Source organism: Sus scrofa, chromosome 13 (assembly GCF_000003025.6).
Source record: "Sus scrofa isolate TJ Tabasco breed Duroc chromosome 13, Sscrofa11.1, whole genome shotgun sequence".
Classification (NCBI taxonomy): domain Eukaryota; kingdom Metazoa; phylum Chordata; class Mammalia; order Artiodactyla; family Suidae; genus Sus; species Sus scrofa.
In genome coordinates, this window is record NC_010455.5 from 73,296,638 (window position 1) to 73,316,911 (window position 20,274).

Sequence of the window (20,274 nt, forward strand, 5' to 3'; positions counted from 1 at the left end):
ACCATCACTCCTGCCCTGGAGCAGCACAGCCTGGGCCGGGGGAGGAAAGGAAGGAGTGAGAGGAGGGGAGAGAGGAGGAAAGGTGGAGGGGAGGGGGAGAGGAGGAGGAGAGAGAGGAGGGGAGAGAGGAGGTAAGGGGGGAGGGCAGGGGAGGGTCGGGATGACAATGCCTGTCTTCTTCTCAGAGGCTTGGACCCATAGATCACACATGCACGTGCAAGTTTAAAGCATCATAGATGATTCTGACACAGCTGATTCTGCCAGGATGCCGGGCCCTCAAAGGGCAGAGGGTGAGGGTGAGGAGGGGGTAGGAGAGACCAGATGGAGCAGGCAGGTTTGGTGGCATCACAGTGACCTCCCTGGGACAGATTTCCCCAGACCACTCTGCCTTGATGGAGCTTTCTGTCAAAATGGAGGTAAAATGAGGCCTCTCCACCTGGCAGGTAGCTTCTGAGGAGTCCCCACTTTCAGAGACTCTTCTCAAACCCTTCATTCTGGTGATAGGGTACCATGGATCCCGTCAAGACATCCTGGTGGGAAGGTGTCTGGGGATGGCCTTTCTGGGAAAGGCCTGGTTTTGGAGCCTGGCCTGTGGGGAGGTAAAGTCTTAGGACTTACTGAGATGGAAGGTAGAAGAGGGCAGAGGACAGGTGGGATCTCTAGACACTGATACCTGAGGGGGGCTGTGCACAGAGGATGCTGATACCTGAGAGGGGGTACACTGTTTATAGAGACTATGGGCTGAGGTCATTAAGCACAGGATTTGGACAGACAGACGGAGTCTAAGAAGAGAACTAACTTGAGTGAAATGCTGCAAAAGGGTGGGTGGAATAGAATTGGAATGATGGTCATTTGGGGTTGGTAGTTTGTGGAGGCTCTTTTTAAAATTACACTTGTTTGTGCCCTGTTACTAAATGGCTGGGTGTGAGTGGGGTGGTTGTGAGTGGGGATGAAGTGTGGGTGCCTGCAGCATAGCTTGTAGTGCCCCCCCTCCAGCCCCGGGCTACACGCTTTCACGGAGGGGAGCAAGGGGTCTTTGGGCCAGACAGTGTCCCCACCTCGCCTCAGTGCTGATACGTCTAAATACCATCCCATGTCCTTGAGTGGGGTCACCCTCTGAGTTGCCCCCACACAGGACCGTATGTTAACCTGGAGGTGCGGCACCGAGATGCTCGGCAAGCCATCAAGGCCTTGCCCAGGAAGGCCATCCCCAGACACCTCCCCACCAGGATGTCCTGAAGGGACCTGTGGTACTTATCACAGTTTTCAGGCACTAGCTCAGTGACCAGCCCAGAGAAGCAGCTGAATCTGAGGGGCCAGAGGCAGGAGACAAGGCTTAACCTCCTGGACAGGAAGTGGCTGTTTCTTTGCTTACTTTGCTGGCTTTTTGTTGTTGTTGTTTTAGCAGAAATGGATATGAGGTTTGTTTTGTTTTGTATTGTTTGTCTTTTTAGGCAGAAGTGCCCACGGCACCTCCAGGACTTCAACAATAAGTTAAATTTATAATGGAAAATAACAAAAAAAAGATAGAATAACTTGGAATCAATTTAATTAGGAATATACAAAATATACAAGGAAAATATATAAAAAGCAAAACAAAAAATATACTCTGATTGCAGAGGGAATGTTTCCATATTGTGATGATACCTCAAAATTAATTTGTAAACTTTAAGTCCAGGGAAAATGGCAAAAAAAATTTTCTTTCTGGAACTTGACAAATTATTCTCAAGTTTGTATTGAAAAATAAATGTGTGAGGGAAAAGGCTGGTAAGCGACTGTGCCATCAGAGTTTAATGGTACTGCCATTTGGTGCAGGACTGAGCAGAGGGAAGAATGGAGGGCAGGCAAATCTGTAGACCTTCCTCGTCAGGGTCCCCATGAGCTTGTTAGCGGCATGGCCTCTGTGGTCCTGCCTCGAATCCTTGTGGTGGGTCCCAGGACCCATCCATTCAACATGCTTCCTGGGGGCCTGATGTGCAGCCGTGTCTGGAACTCCTAACAGGGAATGTCTTTACAGGAACAGGAAAAAAAGGGACACGTGAAGTGTGGATTTAACCAACAAGGTCCACGATCCTTGGGATAAAAGGTCCTTTAAGGGCTGGGTAGGAGTACCCATTGTGGCTCAGTGGTTAAGAACCTGACTTGTATCCATGAGGATGCAGGTTCAATCCCTGGCCTTGCTCAGTGCATTAAGGATCCAGTGTTGCCCTGAGCTGTGGTATAGGTTGCACGTGTGGCTTGGGTCCCATGTTGCTGTGGCTGTGGCGTAGGCCAGCAGCTGCAGCTCTGATTTGACCCCTAGCCTCGGAACCTCCATATGCCACAGGTGTGGCCCTAAAAAGACAAGAAAAAAGGAGTGGTGCTGGGAGGCCAACTTATCAGGGGAGTGGTGGGAGGGGCCACAGCATAAGTGGGTACAAGCCCTTGTTGGGGGGTCTTCTCTGCTGGGTCATGAGCCCTGGGATTACAGTGGGGGTCAGGGACATAGTAAACAGAATGGCTATCTGGACTCAAAATGAGGAGACTTGGTTGATGCTGATGTCCCAGGACAGGTGTCGTGATGTCTGAGCCATAGGCACTTATGCTGACCGAGCCCCCACACTGTGACCTCTTCCCCTTCCCTGTGTTCTGATGTCCCACACTCCAGTGCATGTGGCCTCCTGGAGATGCTAGAGGGCTCGGTGTCCGCATGTGACCAAAGGGCAGACCCTGGCCAGCTGGGTTTGCCTTTGGGGATCTCATCATTTTGGCGGGAGCCCTGGGCTGGCCCCCATGTCTCACAGACACAGGCTGCGTGGAAACTGGTCTCTCCTTGGGGACCAGTGTCCACAGACGAGGGGCAGCCAGGAGGTAATCCCCCCAGAGGGTCAAAGGTTGTAGGAGCAACCTTGGTCCCATCGATTTCCACCACAGCTTCCATGGGACATGGGTGAACTCTGTCATTTGAACGTGGGGAATTCACTGTCACAGCCCTGGACCTGGTGGGAGTGGTGGGGGGGCAGGGGGAGCGTGCATCTGCCCACCAGTATAGACCACCCTCCTGCCTCAAGACTGCTGGAGGGCCGGCTCCCCACGCTCTCTTCCATGGACTTGCCTAGTTCTTAGAACTCTGTTTTTGCATGTTTTGTAATAAAAAAGAAGAAGAGTATATACCATAACTGGCATAAAAGAGATTTAGGTTACTTTTTTCGCTTTTTAGGGCCCCACCCATGGCATATGGAGGTTCCCAGGTTAGGGGTCGAATCGGAACTACATCTGCTGGCCTATGCCACAGCCACAGCAAAGCCAGATCCTTAACCCTCTGAACGAGGCCAGGGATCAAACCCACAACCTCATGGTTCCTAGTCAGATTCATTTCCACTGCGCCACAATGGGAACTCCTCTTCTGTTCACTTCTTGATTCTTAAAGCGATACATAGGCTGGCTCTGTATTATATATAAATTATTGTGGAAAGTACCATCCCCTTCACACCCACCCCCCATTTCTCCCCAGTGAAGCACAACTGGGGGACCATGACAGAGGCCGTCCAGAACCACATTGGCTCCCTGAACTGGGGCTACCGGCTGTCTCTGCGGGAGAAGGCTGTGGCCTACATCAACTCCTACGGGGAATTGTCGAACACCACAAAATCAAGGTCTGTGTGACGTCCTGTCCTGTCCATACTTTCCTTGCTTCTGCCCATGCTTGTCATGACCCCAGGTTCCGTGTCACCTGTTTAGAGCTGTGGCCAGTGTTGCGTGTGCTGAACATGCCCTCTGTGCTTTTCCCCATTGCTTGTGGAGTCCAAGTCTGATCAGACTGCAGAAATCACCTTTTAAAGAACTCTCAGTTTTAAGCTGTTATTTGCCTTTTGGTTTCTTTGCCATCTTAAATGAGAAAATGTTTAGACTAGACAGTTCAAAGCCCAAAAGTCTAAAAAGAAAACCTTTAACAGTGTGATTCTTTTGAAAAATGAACCCTTCACTAGAATTCCGGTATATACTGTTCATAAACGCACTAGGAAGAGTACCATCAGAATTGGTGTATTTGACACATGTGCATCTATGGCATTTCTATCTTGTAAGATCAATATTTAGGGAGAGTGAGACTGTTTTGGTGAACATCAACATTTAGCTGGGGTCTGGGAGACTGTGGTTGCCGTCTCAATGTCTGCTCCACCTCTGTCCTCTGCCTAGGTGGATAGTGTGCAGTGACCTAGACAGGACCCAGGATTGTAGTCTGCGAAAGCTGAGACCACACAGGGTGGGAGTCCCAGTGGGTGGGCTTGTTTCTCTGGCTGTAACCCGCCTGCCTCCTTGTCCCCCCAGGCCTCAGTGGCTGGGCTGCTCAGGACCCTCCTCCAGGCTGCCCTCTCTCATCTCACTGTTTTCCATCTTTTTATGAAGAGGTGACTGTGATTTGCTTGTGTGATTGAAAGTGAGCAAATAGTGAGCCCCTTTGTGGATTCCAGGGCCTGGACTTGGGGACACACATAAGGGTCCTCACCGTTATCACTACTTCTACCGCACCCCAGCAGATGCCCTCTTCCTTGTCACTTCCTGGCACTTTGCACAGATCCCAGCACCTCTCAGGCCTGTGGGCTTTGCCATGCGCCATCCTCTCTCCAGCCCTCTGACCTTCCTTGGTTACTGCACAGCCGTCCTGACCAGCCTTCCAGTCCCTGCTGCACCGAAACGGCGGCCGTGGTGGCCAAAATGTGAACATGTCTGTTTTCCGTGTGGGAGGTTATCCCACCGCATTCCTGTCTTTGCACAGCTGTCCTGCTGACGGCCAGCTCCAGAGGGTGCTAAAATGTGTGTCCTGGGGTCTGAAACCCTGTTGTTTGTTGAAAAGTGAGGTTTACTTTGCTTTTTTCAAGGCAACCAATGGAAAAGGACAGGAAACATGTTATACTGCTGCTAAATTTGTCATAGCAACAGGGGAAAGGCCGCGGTATCTGGGGATCCAAGGAGATAAGGAATACTGTATTACCAGGTAAGGGTCATTAGGCTATTTAACTGGAAGTTGTGTGATGTTTGTGTGTCTCCAATTTATGTACTCCCTATCTTATTTCACAAAAGACTTGAGTTGATGGCGGATAAAAGTTGATGCAGTGCAAGGAGCTAAGTAGTTAACTAAATGGAGCAGAGGATGAGGGCATGTTGGCACCCACAGATGTGTCCTAGGCCTCCAGGGAATTGCTCTAGGAATTAGCTCTGAATTTCTAGAGCCCAAAGTGAAGCAGTACATATGATTAGCTTTGGGGTTTTGTGTCTGTGTGTTAGAATAGTGAGCCAGCTGAAAAGGAAAACACTGAGTCTTGATAGGCATCTTCCCTGAACAGCCATAACAGGACATCAGACCTCGATGATAAAGCAGGACAATGACTTTCAAACTTTGACCAAATGCTCTTTAAGAAATACACTTCTTATGTGGTTGCTCAGGTGAACACTCAACATGCACACACAGACATACAAAGCAGACATAGCAGTTTCTTCTTCCACAGAATGTGGTCTAATATCCTCTCTTCCGTTTTGTTGTTTAATAAATCTTTGCCTGTGACGCACTAATTTGATCTTGAAAACACCGAGCTGGACTTCTTATCCCATGGTGGACACAGTCACAAACTCGAAAGGCTGTTTCCGTGTCTGCTCCTGGGTGGAGGGCATTGTGGAAGCCGCTCTGCCCCCAGGTGCCCGTTCTCCCTTTGCAGCGATGACCTCTTCTCACTGCCCTACTGCCCAGGCACCACCCTGGTGGTGGGGGCGTCCTACGTGGCCCTGGAGTGTGCAGGTTTCCTGGCCGGCCTGGGCCTCGACGTCACGGTCATGGTGCGCTCTGTGCTCCTGCGGGGCTTTGACCAGGAGATGGCCGAGAGGGTGGGCTCCTACATGGAGCAGCACGGCGTCCGCTTCCTGCGCAAATTTGTGCCTGTGGAGGTAAGTCCGAAGCCAGCACCCCTGGCCCTTTCACAGTGCCTGAGCACCCTTTGCTTTCACAGCCCCTTCCCTGAGCTTTTCCTTTGCCCTCCCTCTGCTTGTTGGCTTGTCGGTGGTCTTCTCTCGGGGACACTGACAGCCTTCCCTGCCTCCTCCTCCTCTTCTCCTTTCCCTCCCCCTCTCCCACCCCCTGTCTTGGCTCTTCCCTCCCCCTTCTTCCCCCACCACACCCCCTTACCTCCCTCCTTCCCAGGACCCCTTCTTTAGGGCCCAGGTAACCCTCCTTCCCTCTGCCTTCCGGCCCCTTCCTTCCACTTTGACATGTGAGGCTTCCAGCTCCCCACCTTTGTCTCCCTCCCTGCCTCCCCTTTGAACCCTTCGGTCAGGGTCAAAGCAGAGCCAAGGCTGTCCTCTCAGTTCTTTTCTTCCTGGGCTTCTGGGAGCCCCCCCGCCCCCTCTGCCCCCACCTGGCCCGCACTTCATCACCTCCTGGCTCGGGGGCCTCTCTCTACCTCCACATCCATTTATGCAGCTGCCTGCTGAGCATCTCCACTTGAATTCCTCACAAGCATTTTAAATTTAATAAGGATCAGAGTTCCCATTATGGCTCAGCAGGTTAAGAACCCAATATAGTCTCCGTGAGGATGCAGGCTCAATCCCTGGCCCCACTCAGAGGGTTAAGGGTAATCCAGCATTGCCGAGAGCTGTGGTGTAGGTCACAAATGTGACTCAGATCTTGTGTTGCTGTGGCTGTGGTATAGGCCAATAGCTGCAGCTCTGATTCGACCCCTAGGCCAGGAATTTCCATATGCCGCAGGTGTGGCTATAAAAAGAAATAATTTAATTAAATTAAACCATGAAATAGAACTCTTGATTTTCCACTGGATGTACCTCTAAGCTTTCCAGCCCATCTCTGTACTCAGGAAATGGTCCCATGGTCCACAGTTTCTTTGGTCAAAACCTGAAAATCACCCCTTCATGGTTCCTCTTGCGTTACCACCACCTAACCCAGGAATTTACTTCTACCTTCAAATTGTACCTTGGGGCGGGCCCTCTTTCCTCTGCTTCTGCTTAGTCCAACAAACCTAAACACACACACATGCTGTGACCCAGCTGTTTTCTGTCACCTATAGAGAGAATGGTTACGCTGTTCATCCTCTCCAGGTACAGCAGCTGGAGAAGGGGTCCCCTGGGAAGCTGAAGGTCATGGCTAAATCTACAGAAGGTCCAGAGACAATCGAAGGGGTTTATAACACGGTGAGTTTCTGTCTGCAAGCAGTAGGTGGATGAACACACTCCAAATGAGCGCAGTTGAAGCCTATGGGGAAATGAAATAGAACTCTTGATTTTCCACTTAATGTACCCCTTTTGTGCATTAATTACAGGGGGTACATTCCACTTAATGCACCCCTTAATGTACCCCTCAGTGCACACCAGGATTAACCTTCTTCTTGGTTCTTGGTGAGGGTCTAATACATATGGAAGGTGGTTGGCTTTGACACGATGATTTTCAGTGGTTCATGAAGAATATGATGGTAAGATATGTGTGTGTGTAACTGTGCAGAGGACAAAATCTGGAAGCACACATACCTGACTGTTATTAGTGCTTACTTCTGGGAATTAGATATCTTACACATTTCTGCAATTGAATATTTTTACAATAAACATTGAATAGATTTTATAATTGGAAACAGCAATCAAGATAGTTCCATTTTCAGGTGTTCCTATTGTGACACAGCAGAAACGAATCCAACTAGTATCCATGAGGATGCAGATTCCATTCCTGGCCTTGCTTAGTGGGTCGGGAGTCTGGCATTGCCATGAGATGTGGTGTAGATTGCAGACAAGGCTCAGATACCAAGTTGCTGTGGCTGCGGTATAGGCTGGTAGCTACAGCTCTGATTCGACCCCTAGCCTGGGAACTTCCCTTTGCTGCGAGTGTGGCCCTAAAAAAGAAAACAAATTTTCATTTTCAAAAACAAACAATATAAAAATCTCCAAACAAAAACGTGAACAGTCCATGGACTCTAGGGTGGCAACAGTTCTAACTTAAACTGATGATATTTGGATACCAACATTTCTCTTGTAAATTATGGTTTATGTTTTATATACTCTTCTAACATGTTTTTTTTTTTCAATTAAAGTAAACATACAATGCAGAGAGGATCACCAAAGCCAAAAATATATATAGTTTTGAGGATTGCAGTGAATGTGTAATTAGTTGGAAACACTCAGCTTCTCTGCAGGATCCAGTCTTCCAGGCCATGTGTATGGTATATCTGTCCTTTGATTTAGGCCGTTGTAATAGTTCCCAACAGCCTGGGAATCTCCACATGCTGCGGGAGCGGCCCAAGAAAATGGCAAAAAAAAAAAAAAAAAAAAAAGAAACAGACCTCCAATGCAATGTTAATAAGAAGTTCAGAGCTGGGTGATTCTGCCTTATTCTCCGTGTCAGAAGGAAAGCTTTTGGTGTTTGATTGTTAAGGAGTAGTATTTTCTATAGGGTTTTGGTAGATATTCTTAATCAAGCTAAATAAATAATTTTCTGTTTCTTGTTTGCTAAGTATTTTTTTGGTAATTTTGGTTTCTTGTTTGTTTCTTAAAAATCAGGAGTGGGAGTTCCCATTGTTGCTCAGTGGATTAAGAATCTGACTAGTATCATGAGGATGCAGGTTCAATCCCTGGCCTCGCTCAGTGGGATAAGCATCTGGCATTGCTGCAAGCTAGGGTCTAGGTCGCAGATACAGCTTGGTTCTGGTGTTGCTGTGGTTGTGGCATAGACCTCAGCTGCAGCTCTGATTTGACTCCTAGCCTGGGAATTTCCATATGCCGCAGGTATCACCATTAAAAAAACAATAATCAGGAGTGAGTATTTAGCTTTAAGATTCTTTTATAGCTGTTAATGATGATTTTTTTCCTTCTGATCTGTTTGTTGAATTACATTGATTTTCTAATGTTCATTCAACTTTTGTATTCCTGGTATAAACCCAACTTGGTAATAGTCCTCTCTATATATGGTTGGATTTCGTTATTTAGAATTTTTACGTCTATTCATGAATTGTATTGGCTTCTAATTTTCCTTTCATTTATTGAACTTCCCAGAGTGTTCTAGTTTGTCAAGGTTGTTCTAGCTCAAGACAGAAGTTTGGAATATGTTCTTTCTTGTTCTATACTCTGGAAGTACTTACGTAATATTATAATTGGTTCTTTGCGTGTTTGATAGAATTCACTGATGCAACCACCTGGCCTAGAATCTTCTATGAAGATATATTCAATTTTCTTTAACAGAGGACTTTCAAGGCTTTCTGCTTTTTTCTTGAGTTACTTTTTTTTTTTTTTTTTTTTTTTTTTTTTTTTGTCTTTTTGCCATTTCTTGGGCCGCTCCGGCGGCATATGGAGGTTCTCAGGTTAGGGGTCGAATCGGAGCTGTAGCTGCCAGCCTACGCCAGAGCCACAGCAACGTGGGATCCGAGCTGTGTCTGCAACCTACACCACAGCTCACGGCAACACCGGATCGTTAACCCACTGAGCAAGGCAGGGATCGAACCCGCAACCTCATGGTTCCTAGTCGGATTCATTAACCACTGCGCCATGACGGGAACTCCTTGAGTTACTTTTGATTCATTGTATTTTCTAGATATCAGTCTTTTTCATCTAAGTTATCAAATATATTGGTGTAAAATTGTTCACAATGTCTAAAATTGTGAACTTATTTTTGTAATGAGGTATAATTTACATGTAGTGAAATGTGCAGTTTTGACAGTGTACATGTTTATGTAATCCACACTCTTGAAGGTAGTAGAATATTTCAGTGAGGCTGGAAAGCTCTCAGGTGCCCTTTCCTACTCCCTGACCCCAAGCAGCCCTAATCTGTGGTTGTTTAACTGTAGACCCATTTTTCTTATTTAGATGTCACAGACAAGGAGCTGTGCTGTATGAGTGCCTCGGGATCTTGCTTAGGGAGCCCTTGTAGTGGTTCTTTCACTTACTTTCCTGTGGGGGGACACCGGGCTGTGTGCAGTTGGGCTGTTGAGACTGTAACTCTGTGACAGTTTCTCGCATGAGGTCTTTTGTGGGTATACATTTTCCTTTCTCCTGCTACCTCATAGGAGAGTTTCTGTGTTTAACTTTTGGTGAAATTGCCAGATAGCTTCCAAATGATTATATCATTTTATGTCTCCACCAGGCAGGCATGAGTTGGTTGTTCTGTATCTTCACCAACATTTAGGGTGGTTGGCTTTTTTGTTTAAGACACTCTAGGGCGTATGTAGTGGTATCTGTAGGTGTAATTTGCATCTTCCTGATGACTGATGATGTTGGGCAATTTTTCATGTGGTTTTTTTTGCCATTTAAATATTTTCCCTTATGAAGTATCTGTGTGAGTCTTTGGCCCATTTTTGGGTCGGGATACTGAAAACTTTTATTTGGAGTTGCAGGAGTTCTGTGTGTATTGTGGGTTCATTCCTTTCTCAGATGCGTGTGTGTGAATATTTCTTCCCATCTGTGACTTGCTTGTCTAGTTTTTTATAACATCTTTTTATGAACAATTGTTTTAAAGTTTTTATGAAATTCAGTTTATCATATTTTTATGGTTGAAGCTGTCTATGTGATCTACCAAGAGGTCATGAAGATATTCTCTTGTGTTTTCTTCCTGCAGATTTATAGTTTTACATTATATGTTTACACCTATAATTCACCTTGAACTAGTTCTTGTTTACAGTAGGAGGTAAGAATTGAGGTTCTTTTCTTCTGTGTTAATACCCAGAGCCATTGGTTAAAAAGATGCCCCTATCTCCATCAGATTGCTTTGTGTCTTTATTGAGGTCATGTGATGTTTAACTATGGGTCTGCTTCTCTTCTCTCTAACCCTGGACCCGCACCACTTCGTTTTGGTCCTTGAAGCTTTATAGTAAGTCTTAGACCAGAAAGGGTAGGCTCTCCCACTTTGTGTAGATGCTTGCCATACACTTTTTTTTTTAATTGGAGTACAGTTGATTTACAATGTTGTGTTAGTTTCAGGTTATAACAAAGTGATTCATTTACACGTATATGTTAATCTCAGACTGCTGGTTAACACCCCCTTTCCCCTTTGGTAACCCGAAAGTTTATTTTCTATGTCTGTGGGTCTATTTCTGTTTTGTAAATAAGTTCACTTGTATCATTTTTTTTTTAGATTCCACCAATAATTGGTATCAGGCACTATTTGTCTTTCTCTCTCTGACTTAATTCACTTGGTATGATCATCTCTAGGACCATCCAGGTTGCTGCAAATGGCACTATTTCCTTCTTTTTTATGGCTGAGTCATATTCCATTGTTTACATGTACCACATCTTCTTTTCCCATTTCTCTGTTGTTGGACACTTAGGTTGCTTCCCCTACATGAATTTTAAAAACAGTTTGCCAATTTCTAAAAATAAAGTCCTCTGGGATTTTGATTGGGATTGTATTGCTTATGTAAATCAGTTAGGTAGAACTAACATCTTAGCAACATTGATTTTTCCAGAACACCAGCCTCATATATCTTTCCAATTATTTATGAGTTCTTCAGTTTCACTCAGCAACATTTTATCATTTTGCTTGAGGTCTTTCACATATTTCATTTATCTCTAAGAATTTCATGTTTTTAAGCTATTGTAAATGATATTTACAAATTTTAAATTTCAGTGATTAGTTGGTAGAACTACAAGTGATTTTGTGTATTGACATTGCTGTAGCTTCAAAGGATTTATTCTGCCTAAAACAGTAGTTTTGCTTCTTCTTTCCAATCTGCATGCTTTTTACTTCCTTGTCCTGCCTGGTTACCCTGTGAAGGCCTCCAGGGCAGTGCTGACCATATGCTGTGAGAGGGACCCCCTCTCCTGTTGCAGGGTGAGGGCTTTTGCTGCCTCTGGGATGTCAGCGCCCGGCTTCTCTCAGATGCCTTTTCAGGCTGGGGATGTGCTCATTTATTCCAAGTGTGCTGGGATTTTATTAAACTCCACAGAGGTTTTCAGTTTGTCAAAAGCTTCCCCCATTCCCCTCTCCCGCCTCCCACCCCCAGCATCTATCAGGACAATTAGATTGTTTTCTCCTTTTTCCTGTTAATATGAAGAATTATAGTGATTAATTTCTGTATGTTAAACCAGATTTGTATGTTGGGGATAAAGTCCACTTGTTCATGACTAAATATCCTCTTTTTATGTGGCCCTGCTTTACTAGCTAACGTTTGTTAAAGATTTTTCGTCTGTGTTCATGAGGAGTGTTGGCTTCTGATTTTTTTCTTCTACACTCTTGTTTGGTTTTGTGTCAGAAGTTTATGCTAGCCTCTACGGAAGGCCTTGGCCCCTCTTCCTCGTCCCAGGAGTTTGTGTGTTATTAACGTTATTCAGGAGTGTTCTGTAGACATTTCCAGTGAAGTCACTTGGGCCTGGAGTTAATTTGTGGGAAGTTCATAAACTGTGAATTTGACGTCTGTGATGAGAAGAGGGTACCTTCATCTGCTTGGGCTGCCGAACGAAGGGTTTTTCTCACCTCTGCAGCCCAGACTCTAGAGGTCAAGGTTTATCCTGAGGCCTCTCTCCTTCCCCTGTGTGCTCACGTGTTCACCTCAGGTGGTGTTGTGTGTCCTGGGTGCCCCTTCTTCAAGGACGTATGTCAGACTGGATTAGGACCACCCTAATGGCCTTGTTACTGTGATTGCCTCTGTGAAGGCCCCATCTCCAAGCACAGCCTCATTCTGAGGTCCTGCAGTTCAGGCTTCAACATAGTAATTGGGAGAGGGGCACCATGCAGCCCATGACATAAGGTTTTTCAGATTTGTTTATGTATAATTTTGGTAAATTCTGTCTTTCGAGGAATCTTTTTCTTCTAAGCTGTCAAATTTATTGGCATGGGGTGTTCTTAACGCTCTATTATCCTTGTAATATCTGGAGGATCCCTAGAGATGGTACCTCTTTCATTCCTGCTGTTGATAATTTGCCTTTTTGGACTCTGCCTAAATGTAGGTTTTGTTAGCAATTGGTCGTGACTCCTGTACAAAGAAAATGGGATTGGAGAAGATTGGTGTCAAAATCAATGAGAAGTAAGTACACGTGGCATGGTCCTGTTGCTGCACAAAGCGAAGTGCTTCTCTAGATCACCTTTGGAAATTCCCACTCATTACCCAGATGCATAATTTTTTAATGCTTTGAGTTTATTTTATAAGTGCTGTGCCAGCTCTGCATTATCCATTTTTCATTAATCAACCAGTAATTCTTCATGTTTTTCTTAAACATCTCGCACATGAAACAGTTATTATAAAAATAGTCGTAGAAATGTCTTTACCTGTTTTCTGTGATTTAGGATGAATTTTTATATGTCCCTGGTCATGCAAGGAGAGGAATTTCAAGTTTGACTCTGGGGGATCTAGAGATGTTCTGGGCATCTGAGAAGCAGGCAGGGTCTCTCAGCCAGAATGGGTCTCCTTGGGAGCCGCAGCAGGCCTGGTTCTTGTTGCCGCTGGTGACCAGATACACCAGTGCTTAGTGGGTCTTTTTCCCAGGTTAGTCTTTTCCTGGAAGCGTGTTCATCGTCCAGCAGTGTAGGGTCAGTTGTAATGGTTTTTCTCTCCAAAACCCAATAGGAGTGGCAAAATCCCAGTGAACGATGTGGAACAGACCAATGTGCCCTACGTTTATGCTGTTGGGGATGTCCTTGAGGGCAAGCCTGAGCTCACACCCATTGCTGTGCAGGCGGGCAAGCTGCTGGCTCGGAGGCTCTTTGGGGGCCGGTTAGAGAAGGTAAGTTCTTCCTGCTATGTTGGTGATAACGTCTGAGTCAGCAGTGACCTAAAGAAAGTCAGTGCTAGAAGTTCTCATCCTGGTACAGCAGAAGCAAATCCGACTAGGAACCAGGAGGTTGCGGGTTCGATCCCTGGCCTCATTCAGTGGGTTAAGAATCTGGTGTTGCCGTGAGCTGTGGTGTATGTTACAGATGTGGCTTGGATCTGATATTGCTGTGGCTATGGTATAGGCTCATAGCTGTAGCTCCGATTGGACCCCTGGCCTGGGAACCTCCATACGCCGTGGGCGAGGCCCTAAAAAAAAAAGCAAAAATGAAAGTCATTGCAAGTGGCACCGTGGGCTTGTTTTGCTGGGGAAGGAAGGTTCCCCTAAATTGCTGGCAGTTAAATACTGTTTACTGATGGTTTCAAATAACTGTCTTAGGAGTGTCTTACATGCAAGAGGTTGTAGTGGGTGGCATGGGGGCCACCCAGGTAGGGCTGTCTTTTTCTGACTGGTGGGGGTGGGGGTGCTCTGCCCCAGGGGAAGAGTCCTGGCCTCTGTGCCTGTGCAACCTCACCACAGCCACCGCATGGCTTGAGTCCACTCATCTGCAGTCTCCTCACCTTCCTGTGACTGTCTGTGAGCACAGACTTGGGCTGCACTTGATGGGAAAGCAGTTCAGGACTAAGGGGGAAATGGCATTTCTGGGAAGTGGAGGACAAAGGAGAGGATGTTGCAGGGGTTTGGGTTTGCTGATGAGTAGAGGGACCTCAGGAGCATAGGTTGGCGGTTGGCAGGGGAGGGTGGGACAGTGGCTCTGCCCAGTAGCCGGAGGGCGTCAGTGGGCATTCAAAGCCTGGGGCACACAAAGAACATCCATCCTCGGTGCCCTAGGGTGCCGGGGCTGATGGCAGGCAGGGCAGGTAGGGAGGAAGGAGCACAAAGGGCAAAGAGGCTGTGAGGTTAACCTGTTCCAGGTCACCAGAAATCTGTGACGCCACAGGGGGGCAGCATGGGGCTGGCCTCCTTGAGGCAGAGACTGTGGAAGACCTTTACTGCCCTCAGCTCTCTCTTTGGAGGGTGTTAAACGCAGGAGGGTGAGTCACAGACGCCCTGCAGACCTCTTACCGGTTCTCCACCCCGAGCATGTGGCTGACAGTGCCTGTGCTTTGTGCCAAGCTCCTGACGATGGCAGTAACAATGTGCAGCTAGGAACCAGGATGCTCTCTCCTGTACAGAGAAGCTGCACAGAGTGGCTGCGTCAGATGGAGGGCACATATCTGAGTCACAGGGCGCAGCTGGCTCTCCAGTCTCAGCTTCTGTCACCTGATAGAACCCTGTCACCGTCTACTTGTTTGCTTGCTTCATTCTTCATGACTGAGTTTTTGGCGGATCCAGGCCACTTTTCCTGTAGAACAGCTCACATTCTGGATCTCTCCAGTGCTTTGCATGGGCAGGTTCAGGGAAGTTTGGGGCACAGGTTCTTCATAAGGGAAGCACCTGTGTCTCCAGATGCCTGTGAGGTCCTGCATGAAGAGCTCATGGGCTCATAATGGGGCCAGGGCTCTGTTGGCCTTGATGGGTGCAGGGATGTGAATGGGGGTGGGGAACACGCCTTCCCAGGGCAAGGGCACTTGGCATGGAGGCCTAGCATGTGTCTGAGGGCTGAGGTATTGATCGAGGTGGCCGTGGGTGGGGAGATGGGACAACAGAGCAGAAGAGGCAGGACCAAGGGAAGGTTGCAGTTGGGGCCAGGATGGCCAAGCCCCCTACAGGAGGCAGGTCAGGATGTGGGAAAGTGCTCTGGGTGGAAGAGGGGACGTTGAGGAAGTTCCTGTGGATTTTTCATAATTGGTATGAAACAGGAAAAGCTGTGGAGAATGTGGGATGCGGAGTCCAGGAATGGACTGACAAGCTTGAGACCTCAGAGGTGTCAGGAACTGCTGCTCTGGTCTGCACAGTTCTGCAGGCTTCTGTGGCTGTGCTGAAAACAAGAAAACAGTGGTTGGTGGGTCCTGGAACATGAGGTGTCGGGGCCTCAGGTGAGGGTCAGGCTATGCCTGGTGCCCAGACTGCCCAGTTGGCACAGGGGTGCCCACTGAGCAACTGACTTTTCTTTGGTGACAAAGCAATACCTCAGTCAGACAAGCACGTTGATGGGGTTTCTTGTGAGGATCACGGCCAGTAAGTTGAATCCCATAGTAACTTGGAGCAGGACCAGGCTGGGACTGGGCTCAGGGGCTGCACAGGGTGGGGCTCACAGGGTGGCCTTCCTGATTGGCAACCACTCTGGCCAGTGTTTCTTCCTATCCAGCCACCACGAGGGACTTCACCACCAGGGCCTTCTCCCTTTGCCTCTAGTTCATCTCCTGCAGGAGAAAGAATTTGACAGGCAGAGCTCACCTTTTTCTACGTAGATTTCTAGCCAGCTGGTCACTTTCTTTGGCCTGGAGGTCTCCCCTGACCTAGTTCCCTGTGACCTGTTGTGGGGACAGGTAGCACTGTGGGCAGTGTTGCCCCTTGAGGGGCCATAGGCCAGCAGGAAAGTCACCTTCATCTCTGGCTGAACCCGCCCCCTCAGCCCAACACAAGCTTCCTCTCTACTCGACCACAGGGCACCCTCTCCTGCAGCAGGGATGCTTGCACTCACACCTGCCACCCCAGCGGGTGCACAGGGCTGCTGGTTCAGGTCTGTGGTCTTCCCATGATATTGTCTCTGGCTCTGCCTCCGGCTGATGAGGGCCCTGAAGGGTCCCATCATAGCCACAGACTTGTCCTGGCCTGGTGGTGTGATGGCCCCCATGCATGTGGCCATCCTCCCAGGTGGTCCAAGCCAGTCACTCTACCTGCATGGCTGAGGGGCTTCTTCTCATCCTCACAGGGGCGAGGTCACAGGCTTGGCTGGGGGGATAGTCCAGCTTCTGGTCAAATGGCCTTGGTCACTGGCTAGTGCATGGTCCCTGCCCTGGAGTCAGGGCTCGCCTGTCCACTCAGTGTCCCTGAAACAGTGGTGGGCCAGAGTGCCTTACACTGGACCATACTTGTTTATCTTCCTTTTATAAATGTGCGTAATGGGTTTTCACTGTAAAAAGTGCACAAAATAAGAGAATGTGACTTGTCTGTGTTCCAGTGTGACTACGTTAATGTCCCCACTGTGGTGTTCACACCTTTGGAGTACGGCTGCTGCGGGTACTCTGAGGAGAGAGCCATTGAGGTGTATCAGAAAGAGAACCTAGAGGTGAGATGGTTTTACTTTTTTCAAACTTCTCTTTTAATCAAAGGTTTGTCTTCACAGTCACTTTTTAATTTGTCGTTTTACAAGTTACCATAATTATTATATTCCTAGTTTGGGAAAATTGGAGATTAATCATGTAGCCCTGTCTCAGCAACGATAAGAATCCATGGAGTTCCCATTGTGACACAGTGGTTAACAAATCCGACTAGGAACCATGAGGTTGCAAGTTTGATCCCTGGCCTTGCTCAGTGGGTTAAGGATCCGGCGTTGCTGTGAGCTGTGGTGTAGGTCGCAGAAGTGGCTCAGATCCCACATTGCTGTGGCTCTGGTGTAGGCTGGTGGCTACAGCTCCGATTAGACCCCTAACCTGGGAACCTCCATGCGCCGCGGGAGCGGCCCTAGAAAAGGCAAAAAGACAAAAACAAAAACAAAAACAAACAAACAAAAAAAGAATCCTGTGGCTGGGCAGAAGGCTTTGCTGTGTATGTTGGACTTTGAGTGACAGTGACAGGGGTTCTTGGGTGAGCTTGGCCAAGGCAGCACAGGTTATGAGATGGGGGTGTAGGATATTTGCAGCCCTGCTGAGGGGTGAGGCCAGGAGCTGGGAGGCCGTCCTAGCTCTTTCTTCTCTCATGGGGTTTATGTGCTTGCAATTCAGTCTTCTGCAGAAACAGAAATGCACCCCACAGCCCAAATAACCCATGTTTGCCCCATAGTCTGGTCTTTGGAGGAACTGATGGACTCAGCGCTCCTCCATCTCAGCTCCAAATTAGGGGACTTTTTCGGGTCCCACTTGGTGGGCAGGAGCCAGATTCAGGCTGTGTGCACATAGCTCTGGGAGTCTCGGCCCACCCTGGGCAGTTCCAGGGCTGTCGGCCTGTCAGGAGCTGGGGGCTATTCAGATGCCCCCAAAGGTGTCCTCCACCTCCCCACCCCTGGCCCGTTCAATCGTAACTGCCTCCTGAATATTTTCTTGTATTATGACTTGGTGGAGGTTTGAGTGGCTTTTTCCTGCACCTCCTCCCCACGCAGGAGGGTGGGGAAAATAAAAAGGGTTGAGGATTAGTTCTACTTGATGTTTTAAGCAGAAGACAATTGGCATTTCACTGGGAACCCTTTAAACCACAGCAGTGATACTCCCTGGTTACTTGGCCTGATGACTTGGTGAGGCTCTCCTGACATTTCTGCGGTTGGGACCAAAATGATTATAACTTCGTTGTGGTATCTTAGATGGGGTTTCAGTGAGAAATTTACATTTTAGAGGACATTATTTAATCAGTGTTTGTAATTAACTCCTGTTAATAATGAACCATCCTTTTTGCACTGGTGAACTTTATTTGGGTCTTGGAAAAGTGATAATTCTGGATATAATACTTAGTTCTAAAACTTGCTGAAATTACTGAGAACTTAAGATAGGGCAGGCACATGAGGAGAGGGTGTCAGAGGCTGTACCCCATGTAAAGGGATCTCTCCAGAAGAGTTCCCCTGCTTTGTGGGGTTACGTTAAGGTCTCCTTACTAAGGTTTCTGCAGATCAGCTCACCTGGTCCATGCATTTATTACAGGACTGAAATTGGATCTGTTTGTATTCTTAATATTCCTACTATAAAGGTATGTGAGGAAACTCTCATAAGTATGCATATCATATGTTTTAAGTGAGGAAATCGCAGTGAAAAGAAGGTGAGGGTAGAGGCCAGGAATGGTGTAAGAAGGAATGTTCATTTGTTTGCAAAATTGATGCCATATAGTCCCTGTGGGCTTGCCTTAGGGCTAAGCTGACAGTTTAATTTAACTCTTGAGTTTCCTTCTGCCCACCCAGAAGAGGGGGATTGAGAGCTGTTTCTTCAAGTTTTTATAAAAGGGCCTGAGATGTGGGGAATAACATCCTTAGAGTATTTACTCAGTAAAATAGTCTGTTTTCTAGAACTTTTCTTATTAGATCCAGGAAAGCAGCTCCTGGTGTAATGCCAGGGGGTGGTGCCAAGAAAGCAGCTCCCATAATCTCTCAGTAAGAAATCAGAAGAACGGGAAGGAGGAGCAGAGGGACCTGTGTGCTGTGCTAGCCTTCGCTCCCCATGGCCTGACTCAAGGCAAAACTTGTACGCTATTCCCTGGAACAAAGGTTTTAACCTGCTTAATCTAAAGTTCTTTGAGGAGTGCCCATCGTGATGCAGTGGAAATGAATCTGACTAGGAACCATGAGGATGCAGGTTCCATCTGTGGCCTTGTTCAGTGGGTTAAGGATCTGATGTTGCTGTGAGCTGTGGTGTAGGTCGCAGACGTGGCTCGGATCCTGCGTTGCTGTGGCTGTGGTTTAGGCTAGCAGCTGTAGCTCTGATTAGACCCCTTGCCTGGGAACCTCCATATGCTGCGTGTGTGGCCCTGAAAAGACAAAAGACAAAAAAAAAAAAAAAAAAAAAAAAAAAGGTTCTTTGAGAACCTAATGAAATCTTTGGTTCCCTAAATGTGCTGGTGTCCCTGAGAGACATCCTTAGGCTCCCCGTCTGTAGGTCACTGTCAGTGGTCAGCTCACCAGGAGGAGGCCTCTAGGCTTGGCTACAGGACACATCTTGTGTGGATTTGCTCATCCCTGTTCCTGCCCCTCCCCACCCCCTCGCAGCCATGACGTCTCTCTTTTGCCTCTCAGCCCACACCCCTCTGGTCATCACATGCGAGCCAGAGAGCACTTTTAAAAATACAAATCAGTCGTGCCAAAATACTAGCAAACCAAATGGAGAAGCATAGGAAAAGGGCTATATATCATGACTCAGTGGCATTTTTCTCCACAGTGCAAGGATGATTTAACATATGAAAATCAATCAACCAGTGAAAACACATAATCATCTCAATTGATGCAGAAAAAGCATTTGACAAAATTCAACACTCTTTCATGATTAAAAAAATAAAGACACACTCAGTAAACTAGGAACAGAAAAGGACCTCATCAACAGGATAGAGGCCATATCTGAAGCATAGAATTTTGTTTTCTGACTATTCTGGAGGCTGTAGTCTGAGGTCATGATGTTGACGAGGTGGTCCCTCCTAAGTTCCTGAGGAAAGGACCTGCCCCAGACCCTCTCCTTGGCTTGGAGTCATCGTCTTCTCCCTGTAGCTTCACGTCCTTGTCCTTGTCCTTTTCTTGGAGGGACACAGTTGTATTGAATTAGGGCCCACCCTTGGGACTTCATTCTAATTGAATTACCTCCTTAATTACATTATTACATTTTGGGGTATTAAGGGTTAGAACTTGAAAAGATGAATTCCTTTGGAGGATGGGGACGCAATTTAGCCCATAACAGAGCTAAATGAATTTACAAAGCTGCAGAATATAAAATCAACACACAAAAGTCAATTGTGGGAGTTCCTGTTGTGGCACAG

General features: G+C 47.3%; 1 protein-coding gene across 1 annotated transcript in view; it reads left to right on the plus strand.

Annotated features, from left to right (window-relative positions):
* The window catches only part of TXNRD3 (thioredoxin reductase 3), a gene marked incomplete at its 5' end in the record, with an annotated part of 60,534 nt that overhangs the window by 20,389 nt on the left and 19,871 nt on the right, over positions 1 to 20,274 (plus strand). Inside the window, 8 exon segments of the mRNA XM_013982024.2 lie at positions 3,494 to 3,610; positions 3,613 to 3,635; positions 4,860 to 4,975; positions 5,694 to 5,919; positions 7,084 to 7,176; positions 12,904 to 12,980; positions 13,521 to 13,677; positions 16,793 to 16,900. Coding sequence (XP_013837478.2) covers positions 3,494 to 3,610; positions 3,613 to 3,635; positions 4,860 to 4,975; positions 5,694 to 5,919; positions 7,084 to 7,176; positions 12,904 to 12,980; positions 13,521 to 13,677; positions 16,793 to 16,900 — 917 coding nt within the window.